Source organism: Anabas testudineus, chromosome 5, assembly GCF_900324465.2.
Source record: "Anabas testudineus chromosome 5, fAnaTes1.2, whole genome shotgun sequence".
NCBI lineage: Eukaryota > Metazoa > Chordata > Actinopteri > Anabantiformes > Anabantidae > Anabas > Anabas testudineus.
In genome coordinates, this window is record NC_046614.1 from 2,593,492 (window position 1) to 2,618,462 (window position 24,971).

A 24,971-nucleotide genomic window follows, 5' to 3' on the forward strand; every position below is an offset into this window, starting at 1 on the left:
CACTAAGGAGGGGGGAAAGGGACACTAAATGTCTTTGTTCTTTTTTTCTTATTACAAATCTTTTCATCATCTCATTGTCATACTATAACCTAACCCAAGATAAAGGTCCAAGTCACCACATAATGAAGAAAGCCACAGGCCCACTGCTCTACCATGTTCACTGTCCACTGACTCAGTCCACTGTCATGTTGTAATAATTACTGAACCACTCCTACCAGACTGGCATGGTTCAGCCTTTACAGAGAAGCAACTAACCTTAAAGGAAACAGCACTGGTCATGGACCTGGACACAGAAGATTCTAACTGAAGTAGCATACATAATAGCATATGTATTGTATATACATTGCTAGTCCAAAAAAAAAAAAAAGTCACCACCTAGATTTAACTAAGTAAATAGGTAAGAGCCTCCTATTGGACAATTACTGCATGTATGATTATTTTTCAGTTGGCAACAAGTTATTTACCCTAACTTATTGACCACAGTGACACATCCTGTGGTCGTAAAAAAGATGTTAATCTGTTTCAGAAGGGTCAAATTATTGGCATGAATCCAGCAACGAATACATCTAGGGAGATTAATGAAACTACTAGAACTGTCCAGTAGAAGAAGGTCATGTGGTCTGATGAGTCCAGATTTACCCTGTTCCAGAGTGATGGGCCCATTGGTATAAAAAGAGAGGCGGGTGAAGTGATGCACCCATCATGCCTAGTGTTTACTGTACCAGTCTGTGGGGGCAGTGCTATGATCTGGGGTTTCTGCAGTTGGTCAGGTCTAGGTTCAGCAACATTATGTGTACAAAGAATGAGGTCAGCTGATGACCTGAATATACTGAATGACCAGGTTATTCCATCAATGGATTTTTTTCTTTCCTGATGGGCAAATTCCAAGATGACCATGACAGGATTCATCTCGCTCAAATTGTGACAGAGTGGTTCAGGGAGTATTAGACATCATTTTCACACATGGATTGGCCACCATAGAGTCCAGCCCAAATCCCTATTGAGAATCTTTGGGATGTGCTGAAGATAAAAATCTAAAATTAATGCAACTCTGGACAGGAATAAATGTTGTGACATTGCAGAAGCTTATCAAAATGATGCGTACCGTAATCAAAGCTAAAGGCGGTGTGTGATTTGTTTTTTTGGACAGGCAGTGTTTTAGGCTAGAAAAAAACCCTTCTATTCACTGGGTATATTGGATCTGTTTTTCTGCAGTGCAGTATGACAGGAAGATGCAGCCTTCACAAATCATGAGCATGGAAGCATGTGTGGATTCATTTGATATGGGAACAACCTCACTCTAAGCTGGTCTCCTAGTTCATATTTATGTGTCTCCTTACATAAATTTACAGAGGTTTATAACTTCTGTTCTGTGAGGAGTTCATGAGATGCAGTTAAAGGGGCATGATGTAAGTTCATTTAAAGAGCTCTGGTCAAATCTTAAATAGTGTTAAAGAATGGAAACGTGACGGAAGTACACGTTTGTCAGGGGGGACATTGAGGTCCCATATCTCGTTTGTCATGATATATTCACAAGACACTGTATGATGACTTATAAATGATGCTGGAGGCCCTTACTGTACACACAAAAGAGCAGGTGGATGGAAATGCACTCATTGTCATCAAAGTTATGTAAATTGAAATTACTTAACTTGCTCTGTGGGTTTTTGTGGCAAACTCCAAACAAAGCTTTTAATGGTCAGAGTCACGGATGTTAATTAACACGGCCCGTCTACCCTGACCTGACATTCAAACCAAACCCAAAGTGACAGTGGCTGTTATGAAACGTAGGCTATTAATGATTAATTAAGATCACTTAATGGCTTCTCCCAATTAATAAAAGATGAGCTTGTCTTAACCTCCACCTCCTGCTGTGCTCCGCCATGTCCCAGCTAGACAGCCAGTACATGGTGAAACTTCCCGCTGGGACTCAGCGTTTGGGCTGAGTGTCTGCTTGGTGAGGCACTGCTAGCCATGCGGCACCAAGGAGCTTGACAGAGAAAGGCTGGAGAAGGTGGGAGTGGAGGGACTGGAGTGGAGTGGGAGGAGAAGAGGGGAGGAGGAATGGGGGTGTGATTTAATCAAGGGGCAAGGCCAAAACCAAATGCAAAACAAATGTTCAAGCTTTAATAATAGTAATTATCAGCCCCAAAGTCCCTATAGTGAGTTAGAAAACTGGCCAGAAACACACATTTTAACTAGAATATATTAGAAAACTATTTTCAGCTGCACATTTAGATCAAGTGTGTCGCTACTACTACAAAACTACAGTGTGTGTTCATACAAACAATTGGATGAAATAGCAATCTGTTGATTCCTGCATTACCTGAGACAGTGAAGACGATTAGGGTGTAGGTGAGTGGAGTGTAACAAAGCAGGATTTCCAACACACGTTGGAGCAACATGCTCACATGTCCACCTTGGCGGAGGAGTCAGGGCCTGAACTACCAAACCCAGAATTACAGGCGGACCGGCTCTCTGGTTCTTCTTTATCTTTAGTTTTGTTGCTTTTTTATTGGAAAACAGAAAAACAGTTTATTTATTCATGAGTTGCTAAAGGTAAATACTGAACACTGTAAATGCAGAGTTCTAATGTGACACTGTTCTGCCACATGTCAGCAAGTTGTGCATTAAGAATAGAGGAAGCAGCTGTGGAGGGGAAATCATAAAACGTGTATACTGAATATCAATTAGATTTGTAATTTTGTTCATAATGCAGTGTGTCCAGTTCTACACTATATCTAAAGGCAGTTCCCATGGGATGATACAGTATTTTATCTGTTCTACCATTTCTGATCAGACATTTCCCCATCAGATATAGTCTCAAGTAGTTTAGATTAAACCATTTCCTATTCTAATATAAAATCGTCAATTTACTGTATAAATATCTAAACTATCATTGGAGTGAGGTTGATTAGAATCTAGTCCAGCTGGGATCATTTCAACTGAAGGAAAGTAGAGTAAAACTTAATTATTTATCATTTATTGACTTATTCATCAGGCCCTCCTCCAGGGCCCCTGAAGGTAAACTGAGGCCACTTTCTGTCTCACTGTCAGTTTGTTTTAGGCTGAATAGATTCCATTTATAGCTGCATTTCAATTAAATGTTGCCTTTTATTGAAATTTCACTTCAATCATCAGCAGGAATCAAGAAAGGTTTTGTTGAACAGAATCTTCAGCAGCACACTGAAATTTTTTCACTGCTCAGACAAATAAAATCACATTTAAGCAAACCCTGGTCCCACACACAGCAGGAGATAGAAGGGAATAGGAGGGGATAGTGGGTCTTATGTGTGGGTGGGGAGGGGCTGTGATATGAGCTAATGGAAGTCCGCTGGCATCTGGCTACTGTGAATACACGCAGGTCATTAAAGAGTCAGTTTGTGAGCCCCAAGAGACAGCCAAGGGAGGGAGGAGGGGGAGGCGTCATAAGACGATGGCAGCAGTATCAAATTAGCTCAATTTCCCTCCACGCTGCGACATTGCCCCACAGTGATTTTTGTCACGCATCATGCGTTTTTGTTAAATGCCAGAGTTCCCTCCCGTGGAAACCATTGAGGCTGTTTGTTGTTCTGTTGCTAGAGATTCACAGAGACAGATGTGTTCAAGCTGCACTCAGCAGTAAATTGTAATCACTTACTGAGACTCAGCTGTACTTACCGTCTAGCTGGAGAGAGGAGACTATCCTGTTTGCACACATGGTGGCTCAACAATAAGAGTGATAGGGCTACAGTGTATCCTTGGTTCTCTGATAGAAGAGACTATCTCTTCACTCCGTTACATATTGCATATGTATGAGAAAATGACCACCTGTGGTCAGGGTGCTTGGACATGTCTTTAAGACACACCCGTTGACCACCACCATGCCCAGCACAGCACTGCTGCACTCAACTGAAGGTAAGTCTGCTGGATGGCTTCCACCACTGGAGCTACCAGGTACGCCAGATGTATTCAGCCAGGGCCCAAACTTGACACAAGGTAGACTAAGGTGAGGTAGGAATCGAGGCATCCAACTCCAAGGGCAGAGCAAGGAATGGAATAGACTGACCCAGGTGTTAACCCAACAGCACCTTGGGGAGGAGAGCAGGATTGGGACGGAGGATGACACCAGAACCATTGGGGAGGAACCTGCAGCAGTCCAGATGCACAGACAAGGCGTGAAGCTCACCCACTTGTTTGGCACGTAGCAGCCAGCAAGAAGGCCATCTTAAGGGAGAGCCACCGATAGGACCAAATGTCCTATCACATGTGGGTGGAGATGCCACTCCTATGGCTATGCTGAACAGCAGGACCCGAAACTGGTAAAGCTGCCCCCCAAGGCGTCTTTGAGATCGATGGTGGTGGACCAATCGTACTTGTTCAGCACCAAGTGTCCAGGAGGCCACCATCAATGAGAGCTGAATAGCCCCGTTCTGCAGGAGGATTTAAATCTCTGCCCTGAGGACTCAGAGACCAATGTGAAGCGGGGGATCATCGTGACAGGGAGCACACAAATTGTAACTGTTAACCCTGGGTCATGCTAGTAACGACCCAAAGATCTGCTCCCAGAGCCAGCCACGTCTGTCTGCCAGCAACCACGGGTGGGGATGCGTCAGGAAAGAGGAGGGTCCCTAGACAAGGATGGGGCCCTCCTGCTGCGTTCGAGCATTATGGCGCAGCAGAGCCTCCAGCTGGTGCCTCAAACATAGCTAAAGGAGTCAGGAGCAGCTTCAGCAGGCAGGCCAAATCAGCTTGCTGAAAGTGGGACTGAGACAGCCAGAGAGGACGTTGTGCCAACCAAAATGAAGCCAAGAAATCAACTCTAGATGGGAAGCAGCCGGAAGAACCAGTACCCAGTTGGCTGGAAAGGTGACGCAGGTAGAGGGACAGGATCGTCCCTGAGTTCACCAGGTGTGTTTGCTGTTACTATTCTACACAAACACAAATTAAACAAACTAACAGACTGAATTCAGGCATGGGCAAGAGCAGATGTAGCTTTCTTTGGTGCACACTTTATTGGGGATTTTAAGAACCACCAAAACCACCATCCAATTTGTCTCACTATTTTTAATTATATGTGAAATGTTTAACACACCAACCCAACCAGTCAAGACAGACGGTCGTCCGCTCTGAACCTGGTTCTGCTGGAGTTTTTCTCCGTCAAAGGGAATTTTTCCTCTCCGATGTTGCCCAATGCTGCTCAAGGGGGATTTGTTGGGTTTTCTTTATGATTCTTCTTTTTATTTTTCGACAAAATTCTGTAAAGTCTAAACCTTTCTATGTAAAGTGTTTTGAGAGAACTTGCATTGTGATTTAGCATTATCTAAATAAACTCTATTCATCAGTTCACTTTAGATCTCTAAACATCCATCAGACTAAATTGTCTGAAAACTATGAAACTCAAATGACTCTTATGAATTGAAATATTCTATGAAGATTACTTTCTAAACCAAATTAATGCCATAGTTTGTCCTGTTTTGAATGAACTATAAACATTTAAAGAAAACGTAGTAGTAGTAGTAGATTAAGGCATTTAATGAATAAAGAATGAATGAATATAATTAGTTCATTAGCTTAATGAATCAGTGCATTAGAGGACAAAAGGAAGTGATATCTTTTTATATTTAATTTACAACCAAAAGACAAAGGGTTAAACAGTTCTACCCTTCTGAACTTCTGTTCACACATATTCTCAATTAAAAGTAGTTATAGCCTGTCTATGGTGAGCAGAAGTGATGTAAAGATCATGAGCAAACGCTTTGGTTTGCAGATCAGCAGGCCTACGTTTTCCACTTTCCTTTATTGGATGACAAATATAGACGACTGCCACCTGCTGGTATGTACATGCTAGCTGAGAGTTTTCTGCAGTGTTTGCAGTATGTTTAAGTCCTGGCCCAGACAAAGACTGGGCCAAACTTATATGGTTCATTTCCTGTTCCTGTTTCCTGCTCTGTCTGTGGCTCTCCATGCTCCTTCCACTTCGATTGATCATCTGTTTAACCTGCTAATCACTCGCACATTTAAGCAGGTTCCTGCCAGATCGTGCCACTTTCTGTCTAAGCCATGTTCCAGCACTCTAATTCTCTGCCTGACCTTCTGTGATTGACCTGATCTGTTCTGTTGTCTGCCTCCGCACTCACCTCCTCTCCACCAACTCCTGGAAACCCTCCTCACACATATAGTAAAATGTAGACTGCTGGAATATACTTGGTATCAGTCTGGGTTAGAGGCAAATTCAGCTCCATGGTCTGTTGAATTGTTATAATTGACAAAAGTTAACCTGCCTGTATTGTGCATGTTAATTATAATATGTATGAGGTACAGAATATGTAAATGCAGAGGATGCATAAGGATGAAGGATGGCAAAAAGGAAACAGATGGACAATGGACGGGACAACACAATCTCAACAGAAAGAGTGAAGAGGTAGATTTTTTTTAAGTGTGGCATTAAATGAGGAAAGATTGAAGCCAAAGTGTAGAGGAGACAGTGAAAGAGATGTTGAAAGAGAGATGGATGAGAAGCAAACGAGTTGGAGATGATGGATGAGACAGAACTACAAACTGTTGCCCAAAATAAAGTGTTAAGATGGCCCATGATGCATTGGGTGTCATTAGAGGCCGAGAATCACCATGAGCGCTCTGTTCACTTAACCCTTCTGCTTAAGTGAACAGAACACTCATGGTGACAGAAAGATGAAGTGCTTTACACTTAGCATACAGCACAGGGTTCTGACTGAACTACATCTTCATCAACATACATAAACCAACTGGTACATAGAAACAGTTGGCTGGAATAGCATTCACAGTACAATAGAGCAGCCTACACAGCTGAAAGCAGGCGGCTCTGCTCCAACAAAAGTATTATATAGCTTTGTCTGCAAAGTGCTTGGGTGTTGTCCATCTGATTCTCATATAATCCTTAAAGACTTTAGTAAGTTGCTATGGTGCCAAACTGCAGGAGAATTAAAACATTTATCTCCATATTGAGAGAAGATCACTGTATATTTATTCAATGTATAGCATCTTACTATCAGGGGTGAACAAATTCTCCACATCCATGGTTCAGTTCAGACAGAGTTTTAGGGTGCTTTCACACCTACAGGATTTAGTTCAAATAAAACGGACACAAATTCGTTTTCCCTCTTGGTGCGGTTCGTTTTGTCTGGTGTTAACACTGCAATCGCACTCGAGTTCGCACAAAAACAACCGCACCGAGACCACCACAATGAGGTGGTCTCGATCCAAATCACTTTGGAAACTCTGGTGCGGTGGGACCAATTGCTATGAATCGCATAATTTGAGGACTTTGGGCAGTGTGTAGATTTTCCTATTTTTTGTTTGTCCACCAAAAATATGCTGATTAATCAAGGACAAACGTGGAGACGTGAGGAGGTGAAGTGTCTCACAGACACCAGGTCTGATGACACTGCAGGCGAAGTAAAAAACAATAATCAACAGGATGACCAACCTGTGTTAACAACATAGTGAAAGTCTCCCTACTGTCACACAAACGTACAGTAGTCCACAACACTTCACCTTCTTCCGGAGAGGACGTTCTCGCGTAGTTTGAAGTGAAGTGTTTTGGTTCACTTGGATTTTTCTGTGTGTGAAGCGAAACCGAACCGAAGGAGAAATTGCTCCGAGTATAAAAACTGATTCGGACCAAAGCAAACGAATTAAGGTGTGAAAGCAACCTTAAACTATGGGCTGTTTACTAGTGTTGGAGCGTTTTAAAACATGGACGACAGTACGAGAAGAAATATCTGATTTTGATACCGTATCTAATTTGAAGGTGTGAGGGAGCAAGGGGAAGTGGGATGTCTCCACCAGGCTGGCAGAGGTTTAGGTGGGGATTACTATAGAATGTACTATATAACATTACCATAGTATGTTACTATATTAATAATGTCAATAGGCTAATTTAGACCAACAGGCTGTGAGGTCTTTCATCTCTCTGAATAAAAATGACTCTTTGGGACGCCATACACTGAGCTGACTGGCACCACTGAACACATCAAAATATCATACAAAATAATACTATTTAGCTTAAAGCTCTGTGATACACTTAGCCATCAATGTGATGTAAAAATCACCTTTTATCATTTTATCTGTGAGTGATGACCCAAAATGTTTGCGATAAGGATGACAAGAGATGATGAGGCGTCAACCTATGTATAACACAAACATTATGTGTAGGCATCAGCTTACTGTAGTTAACATGCTACTGAATGTTTAGTATACGAGGGGAAATGTAACACCTTCATTATATTACGCAGACATCACTTAAACTGCGCTATAGCTACAAAAACCAGCAGGCAATTAGCCCGAGAGCCTTTTCTTTTTTTTTTTTTTAGCTTTCAGCCTTGTAAGAAGTCTGCAAACTCACCAGGGATCAGAATTATATATGCTAATGAATGCTACAGACATTATAATCACAATTACAGCAGCTCTGCCAGTTAAAATGAGGCAGCCTGAATATAGTTAGTAAAGGAATGAAGTTGCATGTTTGATTTAAATGTGTGCTCGGCCTATATTTCTGATTATTTCTTACTTGTCTTTTGACATACTGCATATACAACTAGACACAGACAACACATGCAGTCCTTCGTATGTGAAAACCAATATGGTAATAAACTTATTTCTTATTCCCATCCCCCTGTCTAATCAACCCAGCTTTGTTTAAAAGCGTAAAAGTTTGTCTCCCAGTCAAGCTCATCTCTGTTTCTCCTGAATACAGCCATTCTCTATTCTTTTAATACAGCTTGCATTCAAATGTTAGAGTGCTACTACATTCACATATAAACTCACAAAAATCCATACAGTGTATATGGACTTTTGAATGCACATTACATGCACATGGATTACGTTTTTTGTTTGTTTGTTTTTTATTTGTTTATTTACTGTTCATATAAACTTCCATAGTTTCTTTGGTTGTGTAAAGCTGCTTTGCGACAAAGACAATTGTTAAAAGCGCTATACAAATAAAATTGAATTGAATTGAATTGAAGTAACAACTACATTTAACCCTATTACAAGTCTTAGGTTTTCCATGTGTTTTGTCTTTGTTGTAATCAGAAAGGTTCAGATTAGTTGAAGCAACAAAAGAAAAATGATGTTTCTTTATCTTGCCTAAATAATAATTATAATAATAATAATTGCATCCAGAGATAATATTGTTGTACTGACTGGAACTGTATCATGATAGGTGAGTCCAACTGAACACGTTTCGAAGACACACGTCAGCCACAGAAGCAACAGTTTCCACTTGTGCTTCACACATAGTTTACAGCAGCTTTCCTGTGCAGACTTACAGGCCCCAAACACTATTTTCACAATAATGACTGACTGAAATGTTCAAATCTAACTGTCTAATAAAATAATAATAAAATAATAGGAAAATATAATAAAAATGTATTTTTATGGCATCACTGTTCTGTCTAACATAACATCACAAAGTCTGTGAACATTTCTTGGATATACTGGGAAAATGTGGACGTCAGCTACAGCTGAAAATACAGTTGTGTACGTTGGGGCAGAAGATCTCCATCTGAGTTTCTGTTGACAATTATTCTTCATTTTCTGAAAGTCTCAACCCCAAATGCAAATCAGCAGACATACATGTACAATTAATTTTTCCCGTCTGCTCTGTCTCACCCTGCTCCGTCTGTCTGTGACCAGACGTCTTAAGCAACATGAATAATTCAGTCGTGACAGATTGAGTCTGCAGTGACTTAGTGCCTTTTAAGCCAGCAAAAGCTCCCACCACAGCACCTTGAAATAGTTCCCCCAAGTAACAAATGAACATTAATAGCTTCACATACTGTGCTGTGAGACGTTTGATTATTCTCCCTGTGACTAATGAACATCACAAGACAAATAACACAGATTGATGTCTAACAGGAGGGCAGACACATTCATAACCAGTACCACACTCAAGTCTGTCTAATCAGGTTTCCTAACGCTGGATGAGGTGTCTCACTAAAGGAGGATGGACAGGGATGTAGTGGACTTTGGGAAAATGGATGACATGAGCCAGTTAATTGACTGATGGAAATGAAACACAGATAAATGTTCTGTGTGTACTCAGATAAATAGATTGCATTTACAAAGACTAAATTTGAACAATGAAAAGAGGACATGGCAGAAGTAAACAGGAACGGGGGACAGCTCCACACACCAAGAAAGGACTTTTTCTAAATCCAAATACAGACAGAGACTGGGTTGTACTGAAAGCTAAATACAGATAAAACTAGAGACGTAAACATGTTTTATATTGTCATCACAGTGCTGTTTTAGCAGCACAGCACTATTTTTTACCTGTTTTCATCAATCAGCATTGTGCGCAAAGCTAGAATGATGGAGACATCAGAGTGTAATAGAACAGCCTACACAGCTAAAAGCAGGCTCCAACAAAAGTATTATGTAGCTTTATCTGCAAAGTGCTTGGGTGTTGTCCATCTGATTCTCATATAATCCTTAATGACTTTAGGAAGTTGCTATGGTGCCAGACTGCAGGAGAATTAAAACATTTGTCTCCATATTGAGAGAAGATCACTGTATTTTTATTCAAAGTGTAGTATCTTACTATCAGGGGTGAACAAATTCTTCACATCCATGGTTTAGTTCAGACAGAGTTTTAGGGTGCTTTCACACCTACCTCATCAATCAGCATTGTGCACAAAGCTAGAATGATGGAGACATCAGAGTATAGATCAACTCTATAAGCAAACCTCACCATAGTATCTGGGGAAAATGTCCAAGTACTCTAGATGACCTTTCTGTTCTATCTAGTGCAACAGTAAAAGACCTTGGTGAGATTCTAGAGTCTTTCATTAAAAGCTCATGTAGATAATATCACCAGGACAGCTTTCTTTCACCTCAGAAATATTGCCAAGATAAGAAATATTTCGTCACTAAATGACGCAGAAAAATTAGTCTTGCTTTCATCACCTCTAGGTTGGACTACTGTAATGCCTTACTGTCTGGCTGTTCAACCAGGTGAATAAACAAGCTTCAGTTAGTTCAGAATGCAGCAGCGAAAGTCCTCACTAGAAACAGAAGATATGAGCACATCACCCCTATCTTATTTACACTTCATTGGCTCTCTTTGAAATTTCGCATTGATTTTAAAATACTACTTTTGACGTATAAATCATTTAATGGTCTCGCGCTGCAGTATCTGAGTGAACTGCTAGTGTCTTATGATCCACCACGCCTACTTCGCTCAGAGGATGCTGGCTGCCTGTCAGTACCTCGTATCATGAAAACTACAGCTGGGGGCAGAGCTTTTTCTTACAAAGCCCCAAAGTTATGGAATACCCTTCCAAATAGCGTTCGGGACTCAGACACAGTCTCAGTGTTTAAGTCTAGGCTGAAAACCTATTTATTTAGTCAAGCATTTTTGTAAATAGATTTGCCTTAGGGAAATACTCATGGACGTAGAGCATTATGGTGAACTGGTTTGTTTAGCTGCTGTCTCCCCCAGTCTCATTGATCACTCAGGTTTGTTAACGGTGAAGTTATTGGTTGCTCTACATCCCAGGGAGCCCTCATGTCTGTGTTTTCTTCTGGCCCACCCTTTTAGTTAGGCTGTCATAGTTAGTCCTGCCAGAGTCCCTGCTGCACTCTATACTAAATATACATTCACCTCATACATTATCTGACTGTGACCATACCTAACTGTTATCTCTCCTCTTCTCTCTCTTTCTCTCTCCCTCTCTCTCTTTCCCTCTTCCTGTCTCTCTGTCCAGCTACACATGTCTTTCCACCCTCTGCCCTCTGGACCTGTCTCACTCGTCCTGGTGCCCCGCTTCTGGTTGAAGATCTCATCGCTTGGATGTCTCTGTCGAATGGGTGTTGTGACTGGGGTTCCACTCTACCATGAACATGGTCCTGGCCTCGGCTGATGTTGACAGCTGTTTCTCTGAGGTCTTGACTCAACAGCAGACACTCAACAGTCCAGGTCTGGAATTTCCTACCTGTACCTCCAATAACTAACTCGACTCCATATTAACTTAAAGAAATCAACTGTTATACTGGACTGCCTGCTGCCTACACAGCATGTTATCACCCCTATGAGGATGGGTTCCCTGTTGAGTCTGGTTCCTCTCAAGGTTGTTGCCTTCTCAGGGTTTTTCCTTGCCACTGTCGCCCTCGGCTTGCTCATAAGGGACAATCTGATTCATACACATTCACTGTTCATATAAACTTCCATAGTTTTTAGTTTCATAATTTCAGTCAGATAGCTCTCCACAAAACAGCCCTACAAGTTGATTCATTTCATTTCTGTCCATGGCCAGTAAACAGCAAACAACTGACTGCTCATTACTGCACAGTGGTTTTTCTCCACTGTTGCTCAAAACATTACACTAGAACCCAGTACATTTACAATATATTGCATTTCCCAGTCCGTCCTGAGCAGCTGGACACCATCCACTTGAATTAGTGAATTAGAGCTGAGTTCATTCAACCACTATCTGGTTGAATGAACTGAAACTATCTCACATTCCGGATATTGATAGATGGCAGACATGGTTTAAACCATCTTTCTCACTGCTTCACACGCAAACAATATGACTTTATATAATGACAGAAGCTGTGTGTGAGTGAAGACCACAGTTTGGTTAGATTTTTTTTTTTTTTTTATTATCATCTCACGATCCCCCTCAGAATTCTAGCTGGGTAAAATCAGTGCTTCTTCCTTCTGAAGCAGGGACTGAAAACCATAGTAAATAGCCACCTTTATCTTTTAATCACATCTTGATTGTTTTATTTTAAATCATAGTCATGGTGTGCAGACCCAAAAATATACAGTATATATATGGGATTGACGGTATTATCTGCATTGACTGACAGCTTCTCAGCCAGAATCTGTATATAGAGCAGCTTCCTAATAAATCAAGGCTCAGGCATGTTTTTTTGGCAAAGCCCTGTGAAGAAACGGCCTAAATGTGATTTTGGACTCCCCACGGAAAGCCCATTCAATCCAATGACAATGGATGGTGTGAGCCCATTTATTATTGTCAATATAGTCCTCTGTAAGGAGAAATGTTTGCCAGGCAGAGGCATTTGCAGAATTAGCAGGTCAAGGAATTAATAACACTTTCGGGACAGCGAGATGGAGAACAGGAGGACATTTTTGGCAATGACCTCACCTCCCAACTCAATGACTCAAATAAGATTCTGTCTTAAAGAGATTCATATCTGGAAGGCAATGGGGGAGCCGACCTTAGCACTTCACCAGATTAAATCAGAGGTCCCACTGGGTGTGTGTGTGTGTGTGCGTGTGTGTGAGGATGTGTGTGAGGATGTGTGTGTGTGGTCCCTGGACCAGGTAGATGATCTGATTGGGTAACTGGTGCTGCAGCTTACGCTTACTGCAGATCATCTGTCAGTTTTATGATGACATTTCCCAGCAGCATCTGTGACCACAAGGAGAAAAGACAAACTGGACGTCCAACCACCTTTCATAACACACTTCATGTTAAATCTCAGTGCACAGCAAGTCCATCCATTCTGATGAGGATGTTATTCAGACTGCAGGATAACTCTAAAGTAAAGTAAAGAGAGAAACAGGAAGCACGGGCACAGAGACGAATATCTTGAGTGGGATACATCAACTGTCAAAACAAACAAACAAACAAAAAAGAACAAGAAGCAAAGCAACAATAAATATTTCTGTCTAACATGTTGTGTGTGTGTGTGTGTGTGTGTGTGTGTCTGTGTGCTGACATGTTCCCTCATCACCATGAACACACTAATTTGCATTTAGAGTCAGATTCGTTCATATCATCAAAAATACAGACATGCTTGTGACTTCTTTGTCATCACTCTATTCCTTCAATCTTTTAACTGACTGGGTTTGTACCACTGTGTCCCTGATCACCCTTAGACCAAAATCCACATTTGATCATGTGCCATGCACTGCTTTTAGTCACAACGCTGCATGAAGACAAAACAAACTTCCCAATGATCTAAAATGTTCCTAAACTTCAGTTACTTTCACTCTCTGTTCTCCTGTGTTCTTAACTCTTTCTCTACTGCACATTTAAAGTACTTCCCTTTTTGAAATGGAGCATGTTACTGCACTATAGTATAACTGCTGTATGTCTGTGGTTTGTTACACATGTTACACATGTTGTGTTATCCAACTTTGTAAGAAATCAAAAGATGCGTTATGAATGGCCTCACTAGAGCATGTAGTAGTAGTAGCAGTGTAGTATTTAACTTTTATTGTGACTTTCCCTGAAGAAATGAATATGTACCATTTTAATTACTCACCTTGGAAACCTGAAGGACACACACACAACAAATCTGATTAATTTACTCTCCAACCTTTGGATTGGCCAAAGAAACTCAAGTCTGTTAGATTATTAGATGTAATAATTACCCAATGCTTCCTCTGAGATGCTAGACCGTGACTGCTTCAGTGCACTCCTTTCTCCTCTCCACATATTGGGTTGCTAATGGCTTTTTATCCACAGATGTACAGGGAGACAGGTCATCTAACTAGGGCTCACACATTGGGGGGGTCCAGACAAAATGGATCAGGCTATCTTCAATAAAACATGTCATCACAAAGCAACCACTCCTTCGTACGCTCTCTCTACCCACAACTAGATTTACAGTCCAGCTGCATTTTATTAATGTCTAGCTGGTTTTTGTGCATGTTGTCTGTGTAAAATGATCTCAGCGATTGTGGCGGTTTAATAGCAATGGCGTAATCCACTTTATCCCAGGGTCCAAAGCATAAATCAATAGACTATATAGTCCTGGTTAGTTTGAAACATGGCTGTAAAAATGACCAGTAAAGTGTTTGATGGTGTAAATGCTTTTACCTGTGCAACATATCAAAGTTTAATAGTGCTGGCTTTTAGACATTATACGGTAGTAGTGGAGTTGTAGATGAACCTGGCAGAAGACAGATGAAAGTGCTCACCATTATCTAAATGTGATGCCCAGGGACCTGATGTACTCAAGGCAGTTCATGAATAATGTAACAGTACAGTATGTGAGAGGATGAGCCACACACAGCGAGCCACTGCAGTAGTTATGACACCACTGAAGTTTTTAAAGGGGTGTTTTGTCTGCACATCCTAATTTCCACAAAGAGAGTCTGGGTGGGGCTGGGGAGGGATTAGCAACATGCAACACCATATTAACGAGCTGAGACTCCTGTCAATTAAAGGGAAACTCCAACCTCCGCCCTGCCCTCGAGTGATGTCGCTTGATTCAAGGTACATGCTTGAAGCTGAAGTGCATTGTAGGTAATGTTGGCATACGGTTTAGATTTTAGCCATTGAAAAGGACGGACTTTGTAGAATAGAAGAGGTGAAATCTCTGATTCTGCTACAATATGTTTGAGACTAACTTTAAACCACATAGTGTGTTAGACAAGTGCAATGCTGAACATGCTACAAGTCAAATCAAATCAAACAGGAGAGACAGATGGCCTACTTCATACGATCGTCCAGCTTAGAGGACTTCAAGTAGGTGTTTTCTGGCATCTATATATGCTGCATATTTTGACTAAATGCATTGCTATAAAATTAAAATGATTGGTAGTCTGTGTGAAACAAAGAAAGAGAACTTGACAGTCAGCTGCCTCTATGAGATTAGACAGAACAAGTTCACACTGTGCTGGGCGGCTTCAAATTCACAGTCACCTGAATTCAAGACACAGTTGTTCACCCTGCAATAGACGAACATTTTTGTGATGCATCACATCTCTCGCCCAGTGTAAGCTGGAATAATGGTCCGTCTGTGGAAACATAATAGGATACAATTTGTCCCCACCATTTGGTGTTTTTTATATTTTTAATCAAGTTTAATATCACGAGCCAGCACCTGCACAGTCTAATCCAATCAGTGCCATGAATCTTACTATTAAAAGGTTATCATTTCTCAGTTGCAACTGTCAGAAAGGTGATAAATCTACTGTATGTTTATTTACTGAGCTTGCAGTGGGTGGTGGGATCGTACTGGTGTGCTTTATGTTAAGAGGTGTTTCTAATGTCTTGGCTACCTTATCTATGTATACAGTGTGGCTGATGAGTGTATTTGCTTTAATGGTAACATAATCTCAGTGCACTCAAAAACAAGTGATGAAAAAATAACACTGCAGCTTTTACCATGTTACATGCAAAAATATCCCACTAGAGTTGTGTGTACATTAATCTTAACATTGTGCTGAAACTGTCTTTTTCCCCCCTCAAATGTCCGTTTCCCTCTGGATTTGATAATTTTTCTCTTGCACCATGTGCTGAGCTGTGCTCTGTGCTGGACTGACAGTCTTACGCTCACCGTTAAACAGAGGGGGGGGAGGAGGGGGGGGGGGGGCACTCTAAAAAGTGGCTGTTATTAACAAGGCAGCAAACTTTGTGAAAATTAATATATGTTTCATTCTCAAAACCACAGTTGTACTTCTGGTGGTTCCCAGTGAGTTGTCAGTGTCTGATTTGATAAGTCCAGGTGGCATCCTCATCATCTACTGTATCTACACTGGACAAGAGCTTCACCTGCTGTAAGACAGAAAATGCTTTAATGCACATTTAAAAAGGAAATGAAGCAATCTGAAAGGGACACAAATATCTAAACTGAATAATATGGAGTTCTCTGAATTTCTACCCTTATAAATATAATGTTTGTCACAAATATGTGATGCATGAATGTGGGATTTCTATCCTGTAATGAATTTATTTTTTTATTTTTTTAAGACAAAGTTATATAAGCTGAGTGGTGGGATTATGTTTGTGGATGTCAGAAAACATCTACAAGATAGAAAAATGAATGTGGCAGTCCATTCACTGACCAATTACCACTGTATGACCTGCTTATCACACACACGTTTCATGAGGCAGCTACTTGATTTTAATTTTACTGTACGTATTAGCAAAGGAAGTGGAAAACATGCTGTACTTGATTACAAAGTAGGTCAACAAGTTGGCCAAAAAAAGTTCCTGCCCTTAAGCTGTGTTGGGTGAGACTACATAACTCACTGAAGTCACAAAAGGATCCGTTTTTCATGGCAATGTAACTGACTAGAATACAGACAGTTTCAGGGTCTGATCTGCTGTGCTTACTACACATGATGATTCTAGATCAAATTGTCACAATCAGGATGACCAAAGGACGTGGTTGCCTTGTATGGATGAAGCACCCTGTAAAAAAAACTGGCAGCTGTAGTTGTCAGAATAATTCTGTAAAAATACAGTGAAAATGCAAACAACTTTAGTGATTAATCTATAAAGTAGTAGTAGTTAGTTATACAAAAACAATTAAGCTGGTTAATCTAACTGTCTTTTTCTGTGGATTGAGCATGATTATGGTATTAAGGGTTTTTTTTATGTAAAATTTACATTCGATTTTTGGTTATCATACATTAAATCTAATTTAAATTCACTGAAAAATACCAAAGAACACTAATTTATAATATCAAAATAGTTTCTGAAAATGTATCTGTGAAGATTATCAGCCATTCAGGTCACATTATCTAGAAGTTGAGCCATGGCAATTGGTCTTCTTGTTAGGTTGAAATGTTTCGCTACTCATGTAGCTTCTTCAGTCAGGGATAGGCAGAGGTGTGACAATTACATCCTTCACATAATACAATAGAAGTGTAAATTTAACATTGCTTCTTTGTTTTTCTATTTACATTATTTATGTCATGATATTACAGCACTTTACTGTTAATTCCACTGACATTTTTTACAGTGCAGCTCTAAGATGGTCACTGGGTCGCCAGGCAGACCAGATTCACACACACTCAGTTTTGTTTTCATTTCATCTGCTATTTTGAATGTTATTTTATTAATTTTATATATAATGTTTATAATGCTGTGCTGACCAAATGTTTTTAAACAGGTTTAAACCATGCCAACCACATTTGGTCGTCATGTTGATAATCCTGTCTAATTTGCACACTGTCTCTTGCAAACAGAAATGCAGTAACCCTAAGCCCTAGTAACTCAAGTTATTAGGTAGTCAAGTTAACATCATATGGTTGATATCATATCACAGTTTTTAAGTTACGATCATCAGTCCACCACCAAAAAAATTTGAATTTAAGTTTTCTCCAGTGGATTTTGGCCTCATGTCTGGAGTGTGGTCATGCTCAATGTATTACCAGCCTAATAAATCCTCACTTAAGTAAAATCCATAATAGTCCTGACATTAAGAATTGGGTAACGTTAAAGAGAATGGAGAATAGAGAAAATCACTTATTATTGTTCTTTGATCCTCCTCTCTACTGCTGAGCAGGTAGCCTCCACCTGGTAGAAGGAGGGGCTGATGGGAGTGTGTCACCAGAACCTGCTCAGTTTTTAAATGTGTAGCAAATAAGGACCGTTCACATGACCTCAGCAACAGTGGTAGTAAAACTATATGTTACATTACGGTGGCTGAACTCGGCAACTTCTGTGTAGTTCACATGTGAGTCGAACTGTAGAGGGTGATCCGAGCGGATACTGATCAGCTGCAGTCAGTTACAGGTCTAACGCGAGCTAATTAAGTTAGCGTCGTTTTGATACCGTCATTTCATTGACATTACAAACAGTTAAGTTATTAAGTGAGACAAACTGTACAGTTCACTCAAACATGTGGCGAGAGGGTTGTAAGACACACAAGTGTGTGTGTGGTTCTAAATTCAATGTTACCGCATCTGAAACTACCTGACCAGCTGTGTGACAAGCCGCAACAAGGCCACATCATCAAAATGTCATTAAATAAATCAGTAAGAAAAAAAACATTATCTAACATTATGTGCCTGTTATATTCATAAGATACAAACATGTTGCCATCTCCTAATCTCCACTGCTTGAAGGGGAAACACATCTAAAACTAACTAGGTTATATGGGTCAATTGACTCAGAGAGCTTCCGTCCATGCAGACCCCCACACAAAGCCATCAGCAATAAAACATGCTGCTACAGGCCCCCGATCCCCCACCTCCCACACTGCCATAAGCACCTCTCTGTTTAACTGCGAGCTAAAACTGTCAGTCCAGCATCAAAGAGGGAAAAGGACATTTGAGAGGGAAAAAGATAGTTTGGGCACAATGTTAAGATTTACATACACACAACTCTATATTCTGTGGTCACGAATGTCACATTTGCGCTCTCTAGTGGGATATTTATGTGCCACATGTTAAAACCTGCAGTGTTATTTTTTACCATGCTCTAGTTTTGACAAACCATGGTTGGCTTTCAGGAAAGTTACTGGACTCTTGATCACTTGCTACTTGAAGCTCTTGATTGGTGCAAATCAAACTAATCCCATTCACATCAAGATATTTATGGCTGGCTGCCTCGGTCATTAGCTAAAGCTGATGTTAATTTTCAGTTCTTAGCCCAAACTGTATAAATTATATGTTATGATATAACTACATTATATATTTGAAACCACAATAATAAACATCTGAGATAAACAGAAAGACCAGAAGTCAGGAGGTAGAGAAAAGGAGATAGCTTTACTATAAAGAAGGCGTCGCTAGCAGAAGTTGCAACATCTCATCATACACGCATACATGGTGATTATATTTATGCTTATGTTTTCTGCTGAGTAGATCCTAACAAAAGCTGTTATTTTGCATGTTGAAGCAAGACTTTGACGAGCTGCTCTGATACACATGGTAAAAACAAGGAGATGCTAGTATGAGAACTCATTTAAAAAAAAAAGCCCAACAGCATGTGATCATTTAAAAAGAACCAGTGCATCGGTCTAATCTTTGCAGCATTTTAAAATAAAGAAAAACACAAAGCTATAAATCTACACACTGACATTTTTTTTGCCATTAAAGGTCAGCTGAGGTGATGCAGACAGAAAAAAACAGATGCTTGGCTCAACACCTTGAATCAGCGAGCGCAAAGAAAAAAGCACTGTGTATTAGCAGAGGATTCTCTTTTCATTGTTATACAGCCAGTTTACAACATCTCCCCCATTTTGATCCACCTGGGAGAAAAGGCCATGTGGGAAGAGGGGTTCAAGTGTCCGAACCAGATCTTGGAACAAACACTTGTCAATGAGTCCAGGGAGAAGGTTCAGACCCATGTTTTAACCTTAAGATGTCTGAGTGCTTCTGTTTCAGCACGAGACTCCTGCTTGCCAAGATGTCTGTCCTCTGTGCTCAAACCAACACCCCCCTGTGGTTAGAGTGAACAAACTGTAAAGCAACGGCATCAGAGAAAACGCCTAGCTGATTAAAACTCAGAGGATATTGCTTTGAGGTTCTGCAGAAAGACAGATGGGAACAGTTTAGGCAGCAAGGGATTTTGGAAGAGGTAATAAGTGACACAAAGATTATGTTTTTGGACAATGAGACATTTCTTTTTGTTTTGGAAGGAGCAAGGAATACCAGGCCGCTTCCAACTGTTTGTGTTTCAATATGAGAGCCTGTCAGTGGGACAAATGCTGTGTTCCATTTCAGGGTCTCCCTACTTGCAAATTAAAAATGCTGTAAGGGTTTCACAGGGTCTTTGCTAACTCCTCCAAGAGAACCTAATCATTTTCCAATGATGTAACGCAACACACAGTCAAAAGTTCTGGTTTTGTTACCACTGTTTTCCATCTGCTTTGGTTTGGGGACGAGTTTCTGGAAGTAATTTTTGGCATGGTTTAGCAGGTGATACTAAATTCCCAATTCAGGATTCTCTCAGGGTTCACAGCTTCTAGCATCTAGCAAAAATGGGTATACAGACAGCCAAAAAGGATTAGGGAAAAAGGTTACCACTGAAAATTTGAGGGCACAGAAACTACAATACATACTGGTTTGATGGACTAGATGTTTTTTAGGTCATTGATTGTCACAGATCTGAATGATGCCACTAACTAGTCTTTACTCACCAAAGAGCACAGAAAAATGACATAGCTCGCCCTACAGTGAAAATGCAAGATCTTAGTACCAAAGCCTTACCAGATTCTTAAAGGTTCTGGTTATAGGAAGCCTCTGATTGCGTACTGTTAAGGTCCTGCAGTGAAAAAGACCAACTGTATTTCATCTGCAAATCACTTCCTGGTAATCATGTAATTTATAAAATGGTTACAAATGTGGACAGCAGGACTTACTGTGGTCATGCACAGACATATTTACATGTGCCATGTCATTATGTATGGATGAAATTAATAGTCAGCTGCACACAGAATCCACAGAATTGTCCCTTGTGGTTACACAGACGAAGGAAGAATAATCTGCCATGTGGTTGTTGCTGTTGTGTACATACGGCCCGGATCTCTCAGTTGTGGAGGAGCAGACTTGACAATTAGTCGGTTAAATTGACTGCTGAAATGGGACACAGCAGTGCAACAATAGGTGTGTTAGGGGAACGGTAATAGAGGAGGGGATGCAGTCTCAGAGAGAACCATGTTATGTTCCAACACCTCAGTATGTGAATACATATTTTTTAGGCCTACTAGCAGTTTGTGTTCGACAAATGCTACAAACAGTATATTGCAGGAGCACTTATTTACATCATAGATAATCTAACATATTCCTCTTCCACAATGTAGAATCCAAACCATCAAACAAGTGACTGATAGACTTGCCACAGCCAGTACCATATATAACAATGTCAAAGCAAAGGGCAACATAGAGTGAAGGATTATTATTGACACTTTTCAGAGTGCAAATGTTAGTCAAAGCTACATTACAAAGGTGCATGACAAACTAAAGGTGCACCTATTGCATTTGCTTTGTGGTTACAGATTTGTTTTCTTTGTTTCCTTATTAGATAAAACATTTCTTGGGGAAATTAACTATGAAGTATTTACAAAGATGAGGACCTACATGTAGAGAATATATGCCAAATAAATAATAAGCAACAATAATATTTTTTCTGTGTGGTGGCAATGTTATGTTACATAAATCTGAAGAACAACACAGAGTAACAGTAAAACAACATGAGTACAAGAAGAGCAGCACAGTGGACAAACAAACTTTTTTTTTCATGTATGACAGGTATATTTTCATTGTTGTCTGGTTTACAGCAGAAAAGCCAGCTGCTACAAAAATATCTCACTGTGGTGTTTAACACCTCTCATGATGAGATCCTAGAGTCATCATTGTCTTGGCTAATTTCTGGTGTGAAATAACAAAAGAAGTTTGTCGAAAAAGTGTATATAACAATTATAGAACTAATATGAATACTATCCACATAATGTAATAAATAGAAATAGAAATATAAAATAAATATTTAATACAATGTCAACTCCACTTGCTAACTGTAGTTATGATCTGCGTGATTTAGAAGTGGAGGGTTTAATATAGTGGTGTTGGTAGGTAGCTACAGTACGAGTGCTGAACTGATGTGGAACCAGTGAGCACTCAGTGAACATGTACTGCAGCATTGATTAAAAGAACATAGAGATCAGTGTGCTCAGAGAATGACTATGTCAGACAAGCAAAATACTGAGCATAAAAGTACATATTCTGTTTCTCTTACTATTTTGTTTTTTTCTTTTTCATCTGCAAAAATTAAACATTAAGCTGTTTCATTTGAAAGGTGGCTGTGAATTAAATGTATTTATCTTCATGCTGTAACTCTTGTCAAAGTATTCTACATGTGTTCTTTTTCTTTTGTAATGATTAGCAAATTGATATAAATACAGATATGTGGTTCCCTCTGCAAAGGTGGGTTCAGACTACAAATAAAAAACGTTTGAATTTAAATTGAAATAATGTGGTCAAGACAAATAATAAAAAAACACAAAGCAACCCAAACAACAAAGTGTGGATGAAAACAGCAAGTAGTCTGAACACACGTTAAGGATTCCAGCTTCTCATGCTGCATTCATGTACCAGAGTAGGAAATACAGGTGTAATACATTTAAGAAGCTAAAAACTAATTAGGAACTTTGAGACTTCATTGGACAAAAACTTCAGGTGTCCCCACTGAGAAAATATATGTAGTCTAGGTGGTGAAAGAACCTTTTGTTTAAACATCTTGAAGTCATTCTTAACAAATGGGGAGCAAAAGTAATGAAATGGAGTCAGGCTATCTCATTGGACAGGAATGCAGCATTAGCCAACATGCTAACTAGGGAATTCACTGGGTTGTGGTCTACTGGTGTTTCTCAAGCAAGACTAACTTTCCTCGTGGCTGTCTCAGATACTACCATGCTCCAAAATGATATTCATTATCTTTTTTTGAATTAACAGCACACCGTAGCACAGCTGGCTGCTAGTGGCAGAAATGGCTTTTCTCGTGGCGGCCATTGTGTAATTCTGCACTACATTACATTAGAGGTAATAAAAATATATCGACCACATTTTACAAGGCTAAATTAATAAAAACCTGTGAGTGGTAAAGCAGAAACTCAACATGTGTACTTCTACTAACCAGATTAAAGCCAAAATGGTATGGTGGAGGTGATAGTGCATAGTTTTGCAGGGCACTAAACTGTGTGCCAGGACTGTATACAGCATTAATTAAGTTTCAATGACTCATCTACCAGCTGTGAAAAAACTTAAATCTTTCATTGTGTAAATATCAATATGATAAACATATCTGCCAGCATCCTGTTGAGATTGATGGTTAGAAGCTTATATGTTTCAGGACGGGGCAAGTAGGTTTGTATAGCTTCTGTGTGAACTTCACTGGGACTCTACAGAAAAGCATATATGCAGGGCGTATCTGGAAGGAGAGCAAGGACACTGAAACTGTTCAGAGCTTAAACAAACTGAAGAAAAAAAATCTAAAGAATGCTTGTTGATGCCTCCAAATGCCGAGAGCTGCCATGAAGGCACACTTCAAGTTTGTGTTGGTAAAGGGCAGGCAGAGTGCAGAGGATAACAAGCACTGTCCGCTTTGTCCAAACATCACCTCCAAAGGGCCACGTTCTAAAGCTGGAAAAAGTTTTCTTCCACTTTATCAGAGGGAAGCCTAAACAGTCTCCAGAGAGGCCCTGCTGCACTCATTCTGTGGTTAATGTGTTTCATATATTCATGTGTGGTGTATCTAGAGTATGGTGCTGTGTTTTGTCATAATGCTCTCAAGTCAGAGGGTGCCACTAAATCTCGTGTGCTGCTACAAGGCTATGCCAGCGAGTAGATGGCGTTGACAGGCGAAGTGGCCTCGGAGCTCTCGTTTCCCTCCGTCTCGTCCTTGTCTTTCTTCACCGTGTACTGGCCAATGAACGAACCGTCCTCATTAAACTGGCCATCGCCACCCTCGCCGTAGTCCACCAGGCTGTCGTCACTTTCCTTCACATTGCCATCCAGTGAAGTCTGACTGCCCTGTAGAGGCTTGTTGTCCTCATCGCTGCTGCAAGGGTACATGAAGAGGAGACTTAAAATGGCAGCATGCTGTTGTTACACAGTGTCAGCAGGAGCTGTGGACCCTATCATCAACACAGGTCAAACAAAGGGGAAATTGAAAGGTAAAGAAATGATGATTAATTCCATGTTTTTAGCTTTTTTGGTGGTAACTTTTTGTCAAGGGACTGAATGTTAAGGTTACTCGTGCCTCGTCAAGTTTTCATTTTAATAATGAATTTCTTGTCCAATCTTTTCTTAAAACTTAGGTTTGAATATTTTCAGTTCTAATAATAGTTCTAATTAATATCAGTTTTGGTCTTCCTAATAACTCCTCTTAAACATACCAACCATGAAGCATTTCTTTTGTTGTACTCGGAAAGCAAAGAGGTCATAATTCTATTTATTATATTAATATATATATATATATATATATATATATACATTTTAATGTGGTTTAACTTTGCCAGTTATCAATGTGCCAGCACACTGAGCTCGGGCTCCTGGCTGCGGTCTCAGCACATTTTTTAAATTATTGCCATCCTGCACAGCATCTATTTATGCTAGTGTTCATAAACAAACACCGAAATAAACAGCAGTCAGCAGTGCCGTGCCAGAGTGCTCTGTAGCTTCTGTGTTTATTTCACTAGGATGCTATAGAAAACTATATATGCGAGCAAGGACACAAACTGTTCAGAGCAGAAACAAACTGAAGAAAAATCTAAAGTACAGATACAGTAAAGGTATA

At 40.1% G+C, this 24,971-nt stretch overlaps 1 protein-coding gene across 1 annotated transcript in view; it reads right to left on the reverse strand.

Annotated features, from left to right (window-relative positions):
• Positions 1-19,448: 19,448 nt before the first annotated feature.
• nfasca (neurofascin homolog (chicken) a) overlaps positions 19,449-24,971 on the reverse strand; it is a 121,622-nt gene continuing 116,099 nt past the window's right edge. The window contains exon 34 of the mRNA XM_026344668.1: positions 19,449-24,233. Coding sequence (XP_026200453.1) covers positions 24,005-24,233 — 229 coding nt within the window. The 3' untranslated portion in view covers positions 19,449-24,004. The remainder of the gene's footprint in view (positions 24,234-24,971) is intronic.